The 22,630-nt window shown below is 34.8% G+C and overlaps 1 protein-coding gene and 1 long non-coding RNA gene across 2 annotated transcripts; one reads left to right on the top strand and one right to left on the bottom strand.

Moving 5' to 3' along the window:
• The first annotated feature begins 52 nt into the window (after positions 1-52).
• Positions 53-11,726, top strand: LOC105446301. The gene is made up of 5 exons (XM_030972874.1): positions 53-767; positions 4,892-4,936; positions 7,833-7,894; positions 10,032-10,118; positions 10,920-11,726. Exons 1-5 carry the CDS (start codon positions 620-622, stop codon positions 10,938-10,940), a joined length of 363 nt encoding a protein of 120 aa, XP_030828734.1. The 5' UTR covers positions 53-619; the 3' UTR covers positions 10,941-11,726.
• A 6,848-nt stretch (positions 11,727-18,574) lies between these two features.
• LOC115919541 lies at positions 18,575-22,226 on the bottom strand. The gene is made up of 3 exons (XR_004061895.1): positions 22,174-22,226; positions 20,360-20,428; positions 18,575-19,158 (listed from the first exon to the last, which is right to left on the bottom strand). It is a non-coding gene; the product is annotated as an uncharacterized LOC115919541 (long non-coding RNA).
• Between the last annotated feature and the right edge of the window lie 404 nt (positions 22,227-22,630).

The following is a 22,630-nucleotide window of genomic DNA, read 5'->3' as shown; positions in this document are numbered from 1 at the left end:
ACGACCATGGGCTGGACTCCATCAAATATACTTTACAGAAAAATTGCTATTTGCTTTGTCCCGCCGACGATAGAGGACGTGCTCGATTCGGCGTACCGGAATACCGTATGTAGAAGATGCGGCGATGTATGGATACACTTGCGTAGCTTTCCACGAATCAGATGGATGTGATTATTCACGTTATCCAACTTTCGATTCCTATATAGGATAATTATCATATTTCTTTGAGGAGCATTGTTAATACGAACAGATCGGAGCTTGGTTGGCTGATGACCCATAGATTTTTAATTCAGCATCAAGATTATACGTCATTTCCATCAGCGACATCGTGGAAATTAGTAATATTAGCTTCACAGTAATATTGTCAGACGATAAATTATTGAAATAGAATCGATATAAGGAAGCGTCAAACTACAAATGGATTAGAGAACTGCTGGGATCAACACTAATCTGTTACCTTTTGTTTGTACTGCATATTGTGTCAGTATATTATTTGGATAGAACTGTTTGAAGTGATCAACAGAAGAATATTATTGATTTAGCGTTACAAAAGAAGAATCTACTACTCTCAATAATTTTTCACATAAGTGACCGTTAGTATACCAGGACAAAATCAGTGATGGCGAGGAAAATGGCATCGATGAGTTGTCAATTTTACTTGACAGTGGTCTTTCTTCTGGTGCTCATTGCAGTCCAGTGTACGTGTAATCTTCTAGATGACATGGAAATGGCAAGATACAACCAAGAATATAAGAGGAGCAGAGTAGGTAAGTACAAACATTCTTCTTCGTTTGTATTTTTTTCAATTTTGAAATGATTTATCACCTTTTTTTGTTAAAGGTATAATTATTTTATTGATTTCTTTTTAATGATAGGCCTATGATTGAATTTTATTTTTTAACTTTTGTAATAATATATCTGTACTTGGTTTGTATATTACTGTTTGTTTATGTAAATAATGCAGAAATAAAATAAAACAAGGAAACAAGCAAACGATCCAGGGATGGTGTGACGAAGCTTAAGAAAGGGAGGGCACGCGCAGGGGCGGATCCAGGGGGCGGGGCGCACGCAGGTTTGTACATTTCACACCCCCCTTTTAGGAAAATATTGAATCTACCCTTGGGGGTGGGGAAGGGGGGAGGCTAAGAATAATATTTTGATATCTTGAATAAATGAATAAATGTTGCTCTTGATTCTTAATAAACAGTCTGATCTCAACTTCTCAAGCGCAAAATGATATTTAGACTCGACACCATGCAAATATTGTCTCACCGGTTGCGGTCATTTAGGCTTCATACATACAGGTGCAAGACGTTGATGACACTTTGCATACTTAACACGGGGTCACTGTACATGCTATATTAATCTTTGATGAATTTGAAGAGAGAGACTCCTAATGATATAGTACATTTCTAGAGAGGCAAAACAGATGGAATGCGATATTCAATTATTGTTGACTAAGTTTTTAGTAGAAAAAAATCCTGGTCAATTCTAACTTGTTCATAGCCAGTAAAATGAAAAGTAAAGCTAAACAAAACGCTTCAAGCAACAACCACTGATAATGAATAAGCTGCCAAGTCTCGCCCAGATTCCGTCATGCATCATGTGCAATTACGCTCAATTATATACATTTAGAAATTTTCTCAATTTTGTACTCGAAGCCAGGGTAAAGTTCGGACAAAATATAGTGTTTTGAAAAATTTGCACCTTTTTTCTTCTTCTAAATTTCAAAATTCAAGATGACTCCCGTTTGTGTGTTTAATGAATAAGATCAATTTTGCAAACCCCCCTAATTGCGGTTATAGTACTTGAACATGTATTTTTCCAAAGAGCTACAGATGGAACATTTTACCAGTAATTTGTTTACACCTTAGTGTAGATTATGCTCAGTTCGGGTTAAGGTATCGCAATTGCAATTTTCATGTAGTGCCATATTCTTTTTTAGTGAAAAAAGATTATTGTTTAAGTGATGATACCAGTTTTTGTAAAGTAATTCGGAAAATCTACAGGGCATAACAATTATTGCTGACCAACAGCGATTTTTTTCCTGTGTGTAGGCTATGTCAAAGAACTAACTCATTTTAGTTTATGATTTATGTTGTGGGTCAAAATACACTTTTTTATTGTTAGGATTTTTAGGAATTGCGATTCCCTAGTAAAATCTAATACGTAACATCACGCACACCATTTGAGCATGCTTGGGTATGGATTAACTGTTTGAACTTTAAGTGAACTGGTAACATTGTTGAAGGTTGATGAAAAAACTGCGTAACTATTGTATGAAATGATACTTATTATATTTTTCTACCGTGCAAACATTCCTGAAATATTCTCAAACCACAAATAATTTATGGTTTTCTTTGAAGGCGTCACTGTGCGACACCCTCTAACATTAACAGTAAATTCTCCAAAACAATATTTGAATTTTCCAACCGATTTTCCATGAAAGTAAGACATCAGACAGGCTTTAAAAAATATATCAACACTTAAAAATCAGGAATGGGATATAGAGCCGATCATACATTTGTGACAATTAACATTCACCTAAAATGTAATTAAATTGTAATAATATAGTTGGGAGAATTAGGGAATCGATTAGATCAGTGTTATTCAATTTTTATCATTAATAATGGTCTGTTTTTGCTCAAACTTTAAGATTATCTTAAATTTGACATCTGTAGCATCCAAGTCACTACCTGAGCACCATTTTCTGTCATCTGAACAATGTTACCAAGTCCCTTTAAAGCCCCACTGCATTACTTATAGCTATTTGCGTCCTCTGCATATAGCAAACAATGCCTAAGCGTTGACCGTTGGTCCCCCATGGTCCCCTTTTCTTATGTTAATTGAGAGCTAATTTGGTGAGATAACCAACTGCCCGTGACCATGGAATGAGGTCCAATCGCTCCTGGCCAAACTAGTGCAGATATAGGCTTTAAGACAAGTTTTGAATATTGGTTGACAGTCAGTATGCGAGAGAGCCTATCTGCATTAGTTTGGCCAGGAGGGATTCGACCTCCCTGCTGGTAACTGGCAGGTGGTTATCTCATCAAATCAGCTAACCACGGGGATCAACGGGTACCGCTTAGGCATTGTTTGCTGTATAGAGGGCGCAATGAGCAACAAGTAGTGCAGTGCCGCTTTAACTTCGACTAACTTCGAAGTTGGAAGTAGCCTGTAGCAGATTAAGACTCATTTAAATTAGTCTGTAAATGGAGCAGTGTTGATGTAACATTTTAATGTAACTCACACTTGAAGATTACCAGAGGAGGCAATCATATACCAACAATCATTACAGTCAGTAATAGCGTCAACATCCCTACTTCACCAAACCAGCTTTTCTATGTTTGATAGGGGGGAGGGGGGAGGGGAGGGACTGTCTGCTCTTGGGTAGATTATTATTCTCCTGAAGTCACATATAGGAGATAGTATTCTTTGTTGTATTCATAGATGTTATTTCTCATACTTCCATTTTTGTCTCGTACATAACATAGCAGCAAAGCATTCATCCACAGTCTTATCTTTTACAAACTAAAACATTATTATAACAAAGCTTTTTATCACTTAAATATAACGCAACTACATAATATGAAAATATTACCGCACGACACAGTTATTTGACGACCCAAAACGAGATCAAGCAATGTTTTTTTTCCTCCAAAAGATATCTGAATATTCTTTAAAATTTTGATTTTCACATTTCTCAACATATAGGCCTAATCTTACAAAATTGAAGTTACGAGTTTTCCTTTATTAAAATCTACCCTCCCATCCCTTCCCTTTTCTCAAACTCCTTGGACTTAGAAGAACAGCTGCCAACCGAAACTTCCCCCAATCTCTGTCTGTCGTTATTTGTCTGCCTTTCTTTCTTTCTCCCTCCTTCCTCCCATCCCTCCCTCTCATCCTCTCCCCCTTCTCTCTCATCCTCTCCCCTTTCTCTCTCTCTCTCTCTCTCTCTTTCTTCCTCCAACCTTCCACGGTTCCACCCCTTTCTCTCTCCCTCCCCTCTCCTTCATGTAAACCACGAGTGTAACGTTTTGTTCTATAAACCATTATTAGGACAATGGTTAGGGTTGCAATAGGGTTTGATTTCAAGGATAGGTATATCGTTTGGTCAAAGGATGAAGTTAGGGTTTTGGTTAAATAGTAGAAAATGACCGCTGAACAATGTCGCTTAAGCATGTGTCGTAGAGCCGTTTACATATATTTTGATATTTTCTTGAATGTGGGGAGACAAATATCAGTAATATCAGTAATCTGACAAAATTATGGTTGATGGCAGTCGTTGACCCGAAGTATGAGATAAACATCCCAGGTTGTAACGATTTTACAGCGATGTGAAGATGAATAATAGCATATTTTTCATGCAATGCGTGTATCCGTAATCAAGTATGCTTTGTCGCGGAAATAGACTTTAATCATCCCACATTAGATTATCAATGAATCATTAATGAGTTTCAAATTGAATCTTGACAGGTTTTTTTTTAATGATTTAGTATTCCTGACTGGAAGACATGAAAATACATGTTTTAAAACCTGAAATATCAAAATGGAGAAACCGAATTAATGATTAGTGGACACCATGACTGTCGAAGACTATTTTAAGTGGGTCTATAATGTCTGTTAGTGAATACGTGAAATGAATGTATTCGTGATACGAAACTGAAAAATATGTATCATACCGACTTCCAGACTCTAACTTACGATCTCACACACCCACATACAGAGAGAGAGAGAGAGAGAGAGAGAGAGAGAGAGAGAATGAGAGAGAGAGAAAGAGAGAAAGAGAGAAAGAGAGAGAGAGAGAGAGAGAGAATTTTAAATTGGGAATGAGCAGAACATGATATTTCAATTTTGTTTAACGTCTTTTCCTTTGTGTTTGTGTTTTTAGGATGCAAAGGGTGTACCAACATGTCCTGTGTGCGGACATGCACAAGTAAGTATGATATGATATTATCATCAAAGCGGCTTTTCATTGAATTAAAACATCAACACCTACTGATGAAAGCACGTATTTATCATCATCTGATGGGAATAGAGAAATGGATTATTAATTCAGAACTTAATGTTTTATCGTATTTGGGTTGATAGATAACGTGTGCCTCGCATTATGTGTTACCATGTAATTATTAAAAGCTCTTCATAATGTGCAGGTGTAGCTTTAATGAGATAATGAGCAAGTCGAAGAGTTTTTGAAGAAGATTGAAGTTTTGTGACATTGTGCAACTCTAGAGAAACGCTCGCCTTTCGGCAGATTTCGGGAAAGTTCGGAGGCGCGTTCGCGTCGCTTCGCTGTTTTTCTCTTGTCATCGTAAAAGCAAAGCGACCGGAATCGCCCTCGAAATTTCATCCGATATCAACCTATAGACGATAGGTGTAATCAACATCCACTTCTTCTAGTCGAAGACAGAATTCTACTGTGGTTTTCACGATCAACCAATTAATTATTTTTATACTAATTTTAATATAATATGTTATATTCCATACAAATAAACAACCGGCCTATTTAGACAATGTAAACAAAAATTTAAAAAAAATAAAAAATAAAAATCTAGACGTGTATTCCAAGGGACTTTTCGACATTCCCATCTACTTCTTCCCTCATAATCAAGCAAGCACTTTCAACACGAATGTATTATATACTATGTATAAACTCTAGCGAATGCGGTGGGGCAGGGCTAAATATGAGGGCCGGGTAAGTGGGGGGAGGGCTGACTCTCCCTTTTACACTTGCCATTGAGAACAGTGGGCTACAACCACCATGTCCGGCCCCGATAAAGTAGAAAAGAAGGGTTTTTCATCATAGCTTTCGTAAATTTCAAACCATACCCAATATTAACAAAAATTGTAACTTAAGATTCTTAATACTGGTCTAAAAATACAAATCTTCATGGAAGACCAATATTTGATGGGAGGGGAACGGTGTTAGACGAATTTTGTCTAAATGTTGAATGATGGAGTATCGTGCCTACCACTCCCTAAAGCGACGCCCTTTTGTGTTGTTGTTGTGTTCATCTAAAACAAACAGTTAATTGATCGTTATGAAAGATTATATTCAACGTGTCTGCGTATAATGCTCACTTTGTTCTTTTTGATATGATAAATTTAACAATGATAAGCTTGTTGAAGGTTATACATTTTTTCTTCCATCAAAATTTGGTACCAAATTAATGATATGTGATTAACAGAAAGCAAACTTATGAATAATATGAATAATTTAAATCATTCCAATCCAATCCAATCCCGGAATTTATAAAGCGCCATTATCTAGTTGCCTAATCAAAGGCGCTGGTGAGACTGAAAAACTACCAAAAATGTCTCATGATTCTAACTGGGAAAAACCAAAAAAAAATAGTGACTAAATTTTAAGCAATCTGAAATAGGTATGTCTTTAGTTGAGTTCTGAAAGTGGATAACTGGTGACACAGGGGAAGACCATTCCACAATCTCGATGCACAGACAGTAAATGGTCGATCACCTAGAAGAGAGCGTGTTCGAGGACTCTCAAGCAGGTATTAACCTGTTGATCGCAAATTAGTTCGAGGGTTATAAACAGTCATCTTGTCAGAAATGTACACCGGGGCATATTCATGCATTGTCTTCCATGTTAATAACATAATTTTGTATTCGAATTTTTTGTTCATTGTAACAATTCATCAAGCAATGAACTGCATGAATATGCTCATACTTGGTAGAACGTATACACGCTTTTGATATAATGCCTTTATAGAATGTAACCATGGTGACGTGGAGGAGTGTCAGAAAAAATCTCCCGCCCTGTCTGTTTCAGCACCTCTCAATGACTTCATCACTATGATGAATGGGAAGAAATAAAGATAGCAGGAGGGTAAAGAGTTAGAGAGAGAGAGAGAGAGAGAGAGAGAGAGGAGAGAGAGAGAGAGAGAGAGAGAGAGAGAGAGAGAGAGAAGAAGACACTTCTAGAGACTGACAGGAAAATGAACGCATCTTGTTCCTTTCATTACAATAGCGAGGGACAGACATAGAGAGAGAGAGAGAGAGAGAGAGAGAGAGAGAGAGAGAGAGAGAGAGAGAGTAATGACATAGGAGATGGGAGAGAGAGAGATGTTACAAGCACATGAAGACAATAGAGACTGGCAGGAAAATGAACGCATCGTGTTTGAAACAATAACGAGTGTAGGATTGTTCTATGGGGAGGTATTACGGTAAATAGATATCATCTTGTTCCCTTTTTTAATAAATTAAACAGCGTCAGGTTCAGGAAAATCATATAGGTTGTATGGAGAGAGAGGAAGAGAGAAAGATAGAAGAAGACAATTATAGAGACTGACAGAAAAATGAAGGCATCGTTTTTTAAACAATAACAAGTTTAGGATTGTGGTAAATAGATTATCATCTTGTTCATTTTTCTTAATGAAAAGAGAGAGAGAGAGAGAGAGAGAGAGAGAGTAATGACAGAGGAGAATGGGAGAGAGAGAGAGATGTTACAAGCACATGAAGACAGGTTGTGAGGAGAGGGAGAAAGATTGATGAAGACAATTATAGAGACTGACAGGAGAATGAACGCATCGTGTTTGAAACAATAACGAGTGTAGGATTGTACTATGGGGAGATATTATGGTGAAAAGATGTCATCTTGTTCACTTTTTTTGATAAATGGAACAGCGTCAGGTTCAGGAAAATCATGAAGGTTAATAAAATGATCAAAATATTAATCAAGCCCGGTATTTTTCTGGCCTAATTTCTTAGCTAATGCCATATAATGTTCAAAGTTATGAAGCTCGACACTTACTGAAATACGTGATATTTATATTTTCTTGATTAATTACTCATGTACTCTCTATATTTTCTAGTGGGCCGAAAGCGATCATTCAGTCTAGAACCAGAAGATCATGAAACAGTATCAAAGGATGAGGTAAATATAACGGACGATTACAAAATAAATGTACTTCCTTTATCAACAATTCAAATAGAACAAACAAATGCAGATATTCATATCTAAATAGTACAACGCAAAAAGAAATACAATAGCAGATTGAAAATATAATGAAAATTAGACAGATGGAAAAATATGCAAGACCGTACTCGGCACTCTGTCGGTGTCTTGTGAAGGTTTTAGGCGAACATACCACTGGTGTCATGAGAGAAATAGGATGATATATTTTGCGACCGAAAATATTGATCGGAAGATCGAATAACAGAATCTAGTTTTTAAAGTGGTTTCAGGCTATACCAGTATGATACCGGTTTTCCCGTCCAATTTCGCAACTTTGCCAATCCGATTCATTTTGCGTGCATTCAGTTTTGAACAATATAGTCTTTCTATTCGATAGTTCAAATTCATGAGCCGTGCCTACAAATTCGTATTTTATATATTTGTATTTTATATGTTTGTCATTCAATTCATGTTTTATGCACGCTTTTTGTCAAAAAATTGTTCATTCAATTATAGCACGACTGTCTTGATCACGTAATACTGCCGTCCGTATACACTCAAATTCGTTTTAGAGCAACCAATCTATAGCACTTCGTTCATTCAAATTAGTCCAATTTCTCGAATGATTCCCGTTTAAGTAATTCAAACTATATTTTGCAAATAAGTGTTATACTTAATGACTTAAGCAAGTGACTCCGTAGCTACGCCATTGGGCGTGCACCCTATAATATGGGGGGTACATTTCTACCCTTCTATGATCTTCTGCATGAGCACACTACCTCCTATTTTTTATTAGTTTTTTTTTTTTGGGGGGGGGGATTTTGAGGCATCTGATCTCATGTAGCTATGAGAGGTGAAGAAAATACGGAAACATAAAATATATTTACAAGAACTTCATTTTGACCATGTTAACATTTTGTGCGATATCGACAATGGAACGGAATAAATCAAAATCCTTTGATTTTTAAGGAATTAAGAAAGAAATTTAGGTAGGGGCCTACATAAGCTACATCCATGTTAAATTAAAAGAACATAAAATTATGTATTACCAAATTGACTGCCCATTTGCGAATGCCCGAGATCACCTTCCGGCAATTGCCGATGAACTTGAATGAATCTTAGCTCGAGACGGAATGAATTTGAATGATAAATGTGTAAAATCTCTTGTCCGATAATCAAACTTGAATGACTGAAGAACGCTCAATATCAAATGGACTGAAACAAAACTACAAGGTTTGCTGGGAAAACCAATCTGTAATTTATACTATCAATCTACTTGTTGCGTAATTTGAAGTGATTTCAATTTGATTTGAACTATCAGTCAAGTTCAATTTAATATAAAAACAACGAGTAAAATGATATCATAAAATGAAATCAAAATTATAAGATTAATAATAACTTAACAAGATGACCTATGCGATCTACAAAATCAGTATGGTTATCTCTTCATTTAAAGATACACTGTCGCTCATATAGTTGGAATATTTTTGTTTTACCCCAATTTATGGAATTATTTTTAAAATAATTTATTCCTAATGGATCTAGATGATAGTATACATTTTCAAATTTTATTGAATAATAATTTGCCAATGATGTTTTGCGTGACTGTTAAAGCATGTGTATGCTACTATGCTTATTAACTAGGGGACCTACGCCCTTAAGTCATAAATGACAGTAATGAGGATTAATGCCCCACAAAAGGGCACTAATATGGCACATCGACACGGTTTCGATCCTGGGGCCTCACAGTAATGCTTTGTCCCTGAACCATAACTGTACGCAGCGGGGCTAGGGAAGGGGGAAGTTTCCATAAATAAAAAAAAGAAGAAAGAAAATGCAATACATTTTCAATAATGTATTGCATTTTACCCCGGTCCCCAACATAAGAAAATCCTCTGTGTGTCCATGCCTTGAGCCATTATGCATGGCCGTCCAGATCTTAATTTTAATCATTTTGCGTGTGTCAGGTATGTCAATAATTATGTGTGATATGAAGGTATGTGAGATCAGCTGTGAGGTTAGCGCAGAAATGAAATGCATTGTACGACATCAAGAAAGACCAATCAAGAAAATTAGAGGAAACAAATTGTGTTTTTGCTTTTGTTTATTCTTTTAGTACACGCCTCGAATCAGCAGCCAAACCTGTCTTCTAGATTCTGTATTTGAGTCGCTGTCAGAAGAAGGAAGAGATCGAGTAATGAAGGTAAGAACAAAAATCAAGAGCAGTTTCGAAATTGTCGAACAACAGAGAGAGAGAGAGAGAGAGAGAGAGAGAGGGAGAGAAAATAAGGGAGAAACACATACACATAGTCAGAGAGAGAGAGAGAGAGAGAGAAGGAAAGAGAGAGAGAGAGAGAGAGAGAGAGTGAGAGAGAAAGAGAGAGAGAGAGAGAGAGAGAGAGAAAGACAGAGAGAGAAAGACAGAGAGGGCCAGAGACAGACAAATTAGTTTGGAAGTGATCGAGTGTGATTAATAAGGCATTCAATTTTCTTGGAATGTTTAGTCAGAGACACCTACTTGTGAAGATTAAGGTATATGTTCGACTCTATTTTTTAAAAAGTCAATTATTTCTGCTTGGCAATTCCTGACAATGAAAGTAAAATGAAGTTGAATAGAACTATACCTCTGTATTGATAATTATAACTGTGTATTAATTTCTTGAAATAAAATCTTAATCATTCTGAGTAGGGATTACGTGATTGCAACTAAATCTTTTACCCCTACCAGAGCAGAACATGAATATAAAGCGCATTATCCTGGGGAAAATGGAGTTGAGGGAAAGGACAAGGCATTGTGAACGGAAAAGGAAATATATAAACATTAAAGGCAAAAATTCACTTAGTAAAAAGGTCACTTTAAATTTCAATTTTAACTCATTGGTTTCTGTATACCTGCTGAATCAATACGCAACGTAAAGTAGATATAAGAGGGCTACACAGTGCAGCTTTACTTTGAAGATGGATTTAATAATACATTTCCTCCCTTTTCTCTAACTTTTCACAGGCCCTCCTTGAGTCAGAATGACACCATCTTGAGCATCGGACATCAAGGAAGACATCAGTTAGTCCTGTCACAGGAAGAGGATCATTTTTGCAACTCATTTTTGATTGACAAAGAAATGCTTCGAACATTTCGAAAAATCCGGGGTGCAAAAATAGTCCTCCGCTTAACATTTTAACTTCTACCATTTCTAAAAATGAAAATGATGTTTGGATATTTCTCCAAATTATACTATGAAGGTACTAAATTGATTCATTTCAAGTTATAAGTAATATGAACACCTTATGGCAATGAATTCACGTACTTCTAGGTGAATTCCCGATACCATTTCTAATGTCTTTAAGTGAAGGCCTAGTTACCCCTCTGTTGTGACATATGAAGTGATTTTCCTTGATTGAATTTTCCAAAAGATAAATTAGTTTAGTTTACCTGCACCTTTCATCGCTAAATATTCATTACTACATTTGTGCACAATGGTTACACCACAGACCTATGATTACACCCTGCCTTTATATCTCAATGTTATAGTTTCCACGAGGCCATTATTGTTGTTAATGCATCAGTATTATAATATTGTATATCCTGGAGAAATCATGATATTATATAATGTATAATATACGTGTGTTTACTACTTATAGTTTTCGTTGGATATGAACGAAATCGCTTGTTCTGGTGATTCTTCAAAATTTAAGAATACAAATGTCTTAAGAAATACAAATTAATTTATGTTATACATTTCATTTTGGTATCAAATTGTGTAATGATGTGACCCTATTCCTGCTCTAATTCTACTTAACAGAAATTGACAAAATGGTTTTTAGCTGTGCATATTTAAAATGTTATGACGGTCGTTAAGACTTTCGAAAATCAACTCTAAGGGCTATTTAAATACCAAAAGTGTAATTGCCCATAGAAATTGTGTTCGGATAATTATCATGTTCGTACATTTCAAAAGATGACGCACATGACAATGTTTCAAGAGTTGATTGATATCGCGAGAGTTTTAGCAATAATGTTGTTTGCTTTAAAGTACTATTAAACATGAAGGAGTGATTTACGGGGAAATAACCAACCACTGGGTGAAAATTGGAAAAATTGGATTTTCCAATTGTTATTCGAGATAGTGTTTCTTGTAGATCTAAGTTGTTAATAGAGATGACATAAGTTTTAATGATGGCGTATAGCTTTGTGGTGTTTACAAATAAACTAGGCGGCATCTGCTTGTAATAAGGCATAGATTTAAAGATACAGTTCAGTTCTGGTCATGCGATTGCATTGTAAAATAAATGATATGAAATCGATTAGAAAAAAAAATCGATCTTCACCCCCCCCCCACCCGTTAAAAAAAAAAAAAAAATAGTATAACTAATTGAATAAATATAAACATATGTATATATATATATATGAAAATGAATATATATATAAATACATATATTTACATTTTCATTTACAATGCCGTTTATCTTTGTACTACATGTATTAACATGTTTCGACTTTTTAATATTAAGTCTTTTAAAAGATAGAGATACGACTGTATGAGATGAAGATTATTGGTTGTTTCATTGTTTTATTATTGCTGTTTTTATACTTTTTAACCACATTATTAATCTCGCTGAAATTTAGTATCGTTACAAGCATTATTAATTGTCATATGATGCTCACTGTCTCCCACGAAGTTGGATTTGGAATAGGGTCGTATTGTCGTTGTCATCTCATGGGGAGGGGTAGATAGACATTAGATATCTATTGTTTTACTATCATGTTGTATTTTTCTTTTCTTTTCATTTTCCTTTTCATTTGAAAAGAAAAAGATGAAGAAAAAAGGTAACAAGTATTACGAGTAATTTAATTTATTTTCATCCCTGTATTATATTCCATAAGAGACGAGAAGTAGTACATTCATTTTTGTCTTTCCTGGTTATTGTCATCTTTGCTCTTTCACTCAGTTATCTATGTTTAACTATCATTTTGGGAATTTGTTATCTAATGTTATAAAATACAAATTGAGAATGATCCTATATGCTTGGATTTTAATCAATACAATTTAAATTTAAAAATTTGATTGAATTGTAGCATATAATTATTGGAGTGTATTGCAAGGTTCTGGAATCATCAAAATGATAAGAAATTTAGCCCAGTCTTGGTAAAAGGAACAAGCACTGTTCACATAAAGATGTACTTGGGACTATACAAACATGTGGCATACAATGTGGTCCTCATTTTAAACAGTAACATGTCATATTTAGAATATGAGGGCATTTTAAGAGCCATGAATATTTGTTTTCTCTGATATTCTTCCACACTTGCATAATAACAATGAAAAAGCTCATAAATTATTTTCACCTCTCCCAGAACGCAACCTTCTCTTTAAGTTTTGGATGGTGGCAAATTCATTTGAGAATGGAGGGGGGGGGGGGGGAGGGGCTGGTTCATATTAGACACTCGGAAGCTGTCTGTCAACTATGACCTACTACAAGATGATGCATTCACCTTCTATCTCTCAAATAACATTAATATATAAATGTTAATGATGGCTTATAGATTTTCTTGTAGCCACTGGTTAAAGCCACAGATTTAAGGTTTTAATAGAGATAACATAAACTTTAATGATGGCCTATAGCTTTGAGATGTTTACAGCTAAACTAGGCGGCATTTTTTTTTGTAGCCACTGGTTAAAAGTGACCGTGTTGATCAGCGTGGGTAGACGATATAGAGACAATTACCTCACTGAGGAAGATGGATTAGCTTAATACAATTTGTCAGCAGATTGTCAGAGTATTAGTGTTGTGTAAAGAACAAGGAACCTTCTAGCGCAACATGGTTAAACAAATCCGATCACTAAATGGCACATTTGTAATGTTCTCAAAATAATTTACATCACCTACTATCAAGTCGAGGTGATTTAAATGGAAAATTGTTTGTGCTTTGAAGCATACAATTTAGAATCCAATATTAGAAAGTTTTAATAATTTGATAATAATATTGAATTTAAAAACATTATGTTATGAAGTGAGGCACCCCCCTCCCATTCCGTAGCCTCAAATACTTTTATGGTATATATATGTATATTAACCAAGTTCCTTTTACTTAAGCACTAATTTTGTGATTATGTTTAAGATGGAAAAATAAAGATTTTCAAAATTATTAACTGTATTCATTTCTCATCTTTCATTCACTAAAGTATATGTCTCACTTTCCTCAAAATAAGATCTAAAATCAATTTAGAATTCCCATATATGGAAACGATGCATCATCCGCTCAATCTGACTTGCGTGCAGAGAACAAATGAGCAGTTTTGCATGAAAAAAATGAAGTTTTCTAAAAAAGTGCGTTTCTTTCCTCCATTCGGGTGCCCGGTAGTCAATTGGGTAACCTATCAACATGTATAATATCAAAAAATAATATGCACTCTCTCTGTACTTTTGTCGGAAAAAACATAGTAATCCAGCACAATATCGTCTGTTTTTGCGTTGGAGAAGAGCAAAATAGCGAGTTTCAATTCCACTTCGGCCACTCTCGCAAGCCCTCACTCGTTCCATTGTGGTCGGCCGGCTTTGGGGTGAGCGGCTAATCATCTAATCGTTAGCTTTCTTTTGGTAATTAACTTGTGTTAATTGGTTGTATATTTTGTCAGAATTTACTCATTTACCCGTAACCCCTGCACACAACACTGTGTGGGAGTTAGTTTGTGGTCAACATCTTGTATGTGACAAATCCAAGCAAACGTTTCCATATACTCCCCGGCCGTTTATAATAGGAGTATATTCATGAATAGGAAAATGTGGGACCTGTCTTCTTGTTATTGATATGCACTTATCGAAAGAATAATGCCAGACTCAAAACACATTACTGAATCCACCCACATGCGCACCCACACGCCCGCCCACTCAACTACAAACAAAACCCTTACTCTCTAACGAGCAAACACACACACACATACGCACACACACACACACACACGCACACGCTCACACATACACGCGCGTGCACACGCACACACCCCAAATACACTCGCTGCTACTCGTACGCACGCACACATGCGCACACACACACCCACACATGTATTACATCAGTATAAAACACGTCATCTCCGATTAAAATGCACTGCGCGGGAAACAAGGTTGTAACCAAATAGAAGTGATCGATGCAAAGGAAGTACTCACAAACACATAATTGTTCCCTCACAAACACCAGCTAACATCGTAATAAAATATTCACATTCAAAGTTTCCAATTTAATTTGAAAGCCATCTTTATTTACATTTGTTGTGTACCTATGCTAATTTAATAGACATGAATTCAGTTTGTATATGACAATTTTTTACTAAGATAGAATGTATAGACATCTACGTATTTAAAAATCACCGGTAAAAGGTAAAATAAAAGTAAAAGAGAATAAAGGTAAAAGAGAATAAAAGTAAAAGAGAATAAAAGTAAAAGAGAATAAAAGTAAAAGAGAATAAAAGTAAAAGAGAATAAAAGTAAAAGAGAATAAAAGAAAACGAAAAACGAATTCGAACATTTTACTTCATCAGAGAAATAATTAACATACTGTTGAATAAATTTATTCCACAGAAACAAATCTCTGTGTTCAATCAACATATCGAGCCAAACGAATAAAATGCCTAAATAAATATATGTAATCATAAAATCAAGGTTTGTAAAGGAAAAGCCATTTAAATCTCATCATGTATGATAACTTATCGTTTTAAATATATTGACGCTTCAGTTCGTTCACTTTGTACTATGATTTAAACGATTCATTTAAATATAAAGGATCAAAGCGTGAATAAAGATCACATAATTCCCTTTCATATTAGGCCTACACAGTAAGAAGCTTTTGGCCGACGTTTTCCGTTAAAGACATGTTTTAGTAGAGGATGATTACAGCTTTTAAAAAGTATTATCATGGGTGTCGATCTGTAACTGATACCTATTCATCAGGGGGGGGGGGGTGATCTATTCATTCACCCCCCCCCCCGATGAATAGATATTACGTAAGGATCGACACCCATGAGCATTATACATCTTTTCCCAATGCCACTCTGAGAAAAATGCCTCGAAACATACACCAGTAGCTGTAACTAAAAACTCAATGAGCCCGATAAAAGCGCTCTTATCTAGCGCCGTCTATCGATGAAAAAGTACTCTTTAATTGGTCTATTCGTTTTGAGTATTTGGGACGTACTTAATTACTCGCTTTGTTGCATTTACATTGAAAAAACATTGATCAATTCTCATTTTCATACTCATTTAAATCCATGATATTCTATTCTAGCTGTTTCTACGTCTACAGCAAGACTATCAACTATAACTTAACTGCTAAAGTAAGAACCAGCATTGTAATAAAAGGCTTACACTAACATATTCCAGTCTAAAATTGCACAACCTGAATCATGGCATAGAGCTTTGATGAAGATTACGTGAATCAAAATGATATATGCCTTAACATATGATATATTTCTCATAAAACACCCATTTGGGATGATTTTTTAAGTATATATATATATCTTGTACACATATATAGTGAGAGAATATACATTATGCAGTACATATGATAAAAATAACTGTTTTCCATGCATCATTATTTGTTCTTCAATCAGCTTACACTACCAGATAGTGTAACACGTTGATGGAAAATGACATGTATAGACTGTTCACAATATTTTACAGTAGAGTACATATTTACCCTGTTTTAAAACAATACAATAGATGAATCATTTCAGTTTGTCCCTACCTAGGGCTATGTTTTTCAAGCTGTGAGTACTGGTATGCTTTATCACACCCAAAGAAAGCAATCATTTTCAAATATTATCACACAATGTTACACACTACCGGTGGCAAACGCTTATGTTTAATCAGGGACTTCTAGGTGTCAAGTACCTTCACGCATATTCAATACCTTCGTATTCGTAGACAAATTTGCATTCATGTACACTGTATCATTCATCATTTGGTTCTAAATTAAAGCCCTGAAGCCAAGTTGAATATCGCTAAATTAAACAGGGTTATCAAATGTACGTCAGCTGACATGAGAATACGACTTTATATTCAATACAAAACAGGATTTCTACTTTTATTCATATCTAGAGAATACAAGATCAGTTTATAATTAAACTATCCTTTAGTTTAAATACCTTTGAAGTTTGAGAAAGCATCGCCCCGCTTTGATCCAAAAAAGATAATCAAGTACTGCAAATGGAAAATATCAAGGCGGTTTAAAAGATCAATATGTCATAGCATTGGGGCTTAAAAGGATTTTTTCATGAGAACGATAACCATAATTTTCATTACATTCCTTATTTCTAAGGTTGTATAGATTTTGTTAATACATTCTTAATTGTTGGATCGTTCATTACCATGCAGAAAACACACTTTTATTATCAAGATAGAATGTGCTTCAAGTTTCCTTTTGAATATTTGTCATGACTTGAATGTACATTGCTGACATTAATTATAACGTGTTACATTCATATTCAATCATTTGTTTAAATTCACATGAAAAAAAAACCCATGATAGATTCACTTCCTGTAGAGACGGAGAGACGTATGTTCCAGAGGACTCTAACAGACACTTCTACTGGCTGCAAAACAAAAAGACGATACTTGCAGGAAGTACTACTATGGGCAGTTTAACTCTACAATGGCGCCACCTTGAGTTAAGCAAGAAACAAACACAACCGTTCGCCACACAGATTAGCCTTTGCTTTTCATAAATACTTTTAAATTATACTTTTACGAATTCTATAAGTTAATCATTGTAATCTACTGCGTGGGGAGTCCAGGCTAATTGGGGATTCCATTGTATTGCGTGGAAGGGTTGTTATTTATTTTCTTTAAAGAACATCCCAAGGCTTTAAGCCTGTTATTTAATTGGTTGGCTTAATGAACCAGGAAAGGAATGTGAAGTGATGAAAATTGTTGTTAGTCGTTGTTAGGGTTACCAAATAATCGTACTCCGATTGTTCTTATTTCTTTTAGTTCTACTCAGCAGATCTACGATTACCATTTTTGGCAATAATATGCAATTATAATAAATTAAAGTGTTCTATTCATAACGCATGGTCGATGACACACTATTTCTATTTCTACATCTTTCTCATGGTCTTCGATTTCACCTTCTTATTCTTAAAACAGTTACGTCTCCAATGTCTTCACATTTTGAATCTATTATACCTTGTATTACTCTGCCAGCATGGTCTTAGTCTTTCTTTTCTTTTTACATGGCTTTCGTTCAGTCTGAATGAAAAAGCATATTTGTTTTGAATATTCAACACTATCAAAAGATTTCATCGAATGTTTTTTAAACATAAACTCTACCTTTCTACCTTCCAGTTAGTAGGCTTACTTTTGATATGTATACTAAAGGCGAAAAAAAATGTATCCACTTCATAGAATATATCTGCAAAAATCTGAAAGTTGAAAGTTAAAACACACAAACTAGACTCATGGATATTTTACAAATTCAAATCTAACAATGGTACTTTTAATCACTTTCTCTATTATCTTAATGATTGATTGATTGATTGATTTTTATTCGACAAGCTTCCAACATACAACAATATACAATAATAACAGATCAAAAAAAAGTCAGCTTGAACAGGATAACCCACGAAAGCTCGAGAGCTTATTTCCAGTGGGGTCCCTTACAGACATTCTCTTGACAAAGGGCACAAGTTAAGATCCAAAAAAGACGCACCAAACTGATTCCAAATATGATTATTCTCTCCAATACCCAGTGTAGAGGCTATTGAGGTGGAGAGGTTGGAACTTTGCAAGGTATCTCCGAACGAATATTCAAATAATGGTGAACCTGTACTCGATTATCATCAAGAGTAGGATAGGAAACGTGGAATGAATAAAATATAGAATCCACAATTGATTTCTTTGATGAAGTATTACTTTGTTGGTAATGGTTTGACAGGTCTCAACCGATAATTGAACTCGTTCATCAATCTAATTTGCTCTAATTTCATAGTGCATAACATCGGTCACCTGCCGGATATAGCGACTCTTCACACCACACATTTAATTGGCCTCCCACTCCTTATTACCATTAAAAATCCATTGCAGTTAACAAGGAGAAACTATATTTTTTTGGAAAAAATGACGACGATTAATGATGACAGCATTTGAAGAACAGCTGATGACAGGAGGACATGAAATCAATCAAAAGGATATGATATGAACAAACGAAATAGGAGACCTTATCTTCAGTCGTAGTCAACCCATCGCATTATCACCTGCAATAGAATGAATCCGAGAAAATCCGAGAAAAAGATGAGGATGAGGGAGAGATAAAGGAAGAGTGGGAGGGAGAGAGAGATGGAGTGGTGGATAAATGGGTGGGGGAGAAAAGAGCGATTTAAATGTTAAATCCTTTTTGCCTTTTTTGTAAGGGAGCGAAAACAAGTATATATACGCACGGTTCAATAAGTAACTATTAAAGGGCAAGTCCTTTCCAAAAATAACTTACTTTCAATAGAAACACAAAAATCACACAAACCAAACAAAAAAGTTTGAGCAAAATGGGATTACTAATAAGAAAGTTATGAATTTTTAATGACATAAAAAACTTAGAAAATCAGAAGAAGAATTGGCAACTCAAACATGAGTCTGTGGCGTCATTGCCTCAATATCCACTATTTGTTTCCTTTATATTGATAATATAAATTTTTTATTCCCCCCTGAGAATCCTATTTCTTCACACCAGCATCCAAGTGATATCGATGGTAATATGTTTTTGTGTGGATGCACTAATATAGAGTAATTTTTTTCAGTTAAATCATGATAAATGTGAATTTTGGTAAACTATTTATATAAAAATCAATAATTATGAAAATACAATATTTAGGAAATAGTATCAGTTCTTCAAAGTTCATGAAAAGTTTTGTGAAATGTTATGCACGCAATATGATACACATCATATAAATCTGGGCAAAGGCATGGGGAAATCAAGTTTTGGGGGATAAAAGGAGAAATTAATGGGATAAAATATATAAAGCCATCGATAAATAGTGGGGCAATGACGTCACAAACTGATAACCAATCGGCAATTCGTGTAGTGATTTCAAATGTTCCATACTTTTTCATACTTTTCACAAAAAAATAACTTCCTTATCAGTTATCCGATTTTTACTCATTTTTTTTTGGCTGTGCTTCTCTTGTTTCTCTGCATCTATAAAAGCAAATTATTTTTGGAGTGGACTTAGCCTTTAAGGTTGAAAGTAAAACCTTATATTGTAAGTACATATTTTTTAATAAAAACCTTTGCATGTGGGTGTGTGTCTGAGAGCATTTCAATAAAAAGCCAATCCCATACCTATAAATTAAACATTTAAAATGAAAAACATTTATCAAAGAATTACTTTATAATTTTCAATGCATACTCAAAAGATCAGAAAATGGATAGGCCTAATCCTTTTCGGAGACTCGTAATCTTACATCAAATAACTCAGCTTTGCCCTTTTCTGGTAATTCTTCCAAGATCTCGTCAAATACGCATCCTAGCTCCTAAAAGACAAACAGGAAAAAACAAAAAATATCATGAAAGTAAAATTGTTTAAAAAAATCGTAAGTGCACAATGATGAGATAGAAACTCATACATGTATATAACGCAAATTTGCTGGATGGGCCACTCCACACCAAACGATATCGCCACGAATTCCATTCAAAGATTCATCATGAGTCAATCGAGGCACTACAATAATTGTAAGCTGTTGGGAGGAGGTTACTGTGGGAAACCAGGTAATAGTATTATTCTATTTTGGTTGGCATTCCCTATTCAGTTTTATTGCAGTTGATGGATTTAGCTGGCGTCTCGAGTAAAATAAGTTAATATTTGTTTTGTAGCCCGATCTGTCCGTAGATTCAGTTGGTTTCTGGAAGCCAGTCACCTGGCTTGACTATAATCGTTGATATCTAACCAGTCACGTGATTTATATTTGATAGAAAATGGAACCTTTATGAAGTTTTCTTCTGCAACTTTAGAGGATCTTAGATATAAGATGATTAGATGACTGATATTGTTTTCAACCTATGACTTTTACTTTGGTCATGGATGGCTAGACACACTAGCTAATTAAGATTCTCGAGGTCATTCGTAAGGGATAAAAAGGTTGAGAAATAGGTGAATGCATTTCAAGAATACTTGTTATGCAATCAGGTTTCACACTGCTCAAATTCCCTTAAAGGTACTATGTCCCTTTTGCAGCCAACCTCAAATGCTGTAGAACTTTGCAGGAATTATGAATATGTCATGTATGTCCTATCTGTGAAATTTAAACGTTAGCAGTGTCCTCATATTCAAATTATGCAAGGAAACCCGTTTACTTGCTAGACTTCACTGTCAGACACTATTGAGTGACTGACTGGCCTTTTTTCTTCTTTGCTAATAACATACATGAAAAGAGTTGTAAAGGGTACATGAGCATTTGTCTATATCAATAACCCACTTCTTGTGACGGCCAAGATTAAACTGGTTGAATCTTTGCGCAGCATAAAACGTATGACCATTCGGTACAATTGTCTGAAAATCAAGACTATTACTTTTGGGCTCTATAGCCCTAAAGTTGATTTTACAACTAATAGTCATAATTTTCCCACTTGAAGTCATTTTCAAGCCCCACCTCTTTTAGGGAAGTTCTAAATTAGTATTATCTTTCAAATGCAGTTGGAATTTAACTTTTTCATTTTTTTGGCCTGCAAATGGGACATAGTACCTTTAAGGTATACTAATTAGAAATGTTAACATGGTCGGGGAAATGAGATGGGTTAATCATAATTATCTCTGTGTAGGAAAGAAAAAATAGGAATATGAAAATAGGAGTTACATCCGAACAGATCTGTTTAAGATTACTGATTTATCATAATAATGAGAGGAACATCATTACAGAGCTCGCGCAACATTACCAAAATTTACATTGCTTTGCATTCCATTACCCAATGAATTTGATTTCAACTGTTAAAAAACGCCTTTAACAAACTTATGTCAATAGCATTCTTATGACTCAGTACAATGGTTGTTTTTCAGCGGTACGACTTTCTCCATTTCATCTGAAATCTTACCAAATACTCATACTTCTTGTAAGATATAGATGCATTTTAAAGAAAGAAGAGCATGTAAAAATTACAGCTTACTCAAAACAACATATTCTATATTGAGCATTATGTATTAGTTTCTACACATTTCATTCTTTTTGTCTTGGGATTAAATGAATACATAAATATTAAAGAATATGATACTTTTAATAATCACCTCTTGTGTCTTTTTTTGTACAGAAAAACCGATTTCTTCTGCTGGATTGTAATCCCTTTTATCTGTAAAAAACAAAATGAAAAATGAAAAATGTCATCAATTTAACGGTTAAAAAATAAACTTTTCTTGCTGAACATTCTTATCAGGATGGAGTGAATAATTAGGAAATAATTCTATGACAAGATTCAAAATTATATTTGATATATCGTTTCTTTTTTGTTGTATGAACTATCATACTTATTAAAGTAAACTACACAAATTCGTGGGCCTTGTTCGAGGCTAATACAGAGTTTAGATTTTTAAAAAATCATATACAATAACTACCGCTACTATTTCTTCTACTTCTAGAAATACTATTACTACTAATACTACTTCTACCACAACCACAGCCGTTACTACAATAGTGTAATGCTACTTCTATTGCTACTACACTGCTACTACTTTTCCCAATATTAGA

This window comes from Strongylocentrotus purpuratus, unplaced genomic scaffold, assembly GCF_000002235.5.
Source record: "Strongylocentrotus purpuratus isolate Spur 01 unplaced genomic scaffold, Spur_5.0 spur5_scaffold_6, whole genome shotgun sequence".
Lineage (NCBI taxonomy): Eukaryota > Metazoa > Echinodermata > Echinoidea > Camarodonta > Strongylocentrotidae > Strongylocentrotus > Strongylocentrotus purpuratus.
This window is presented reverse-complemented; position numbering and strand designations above follow the sequence as displayed.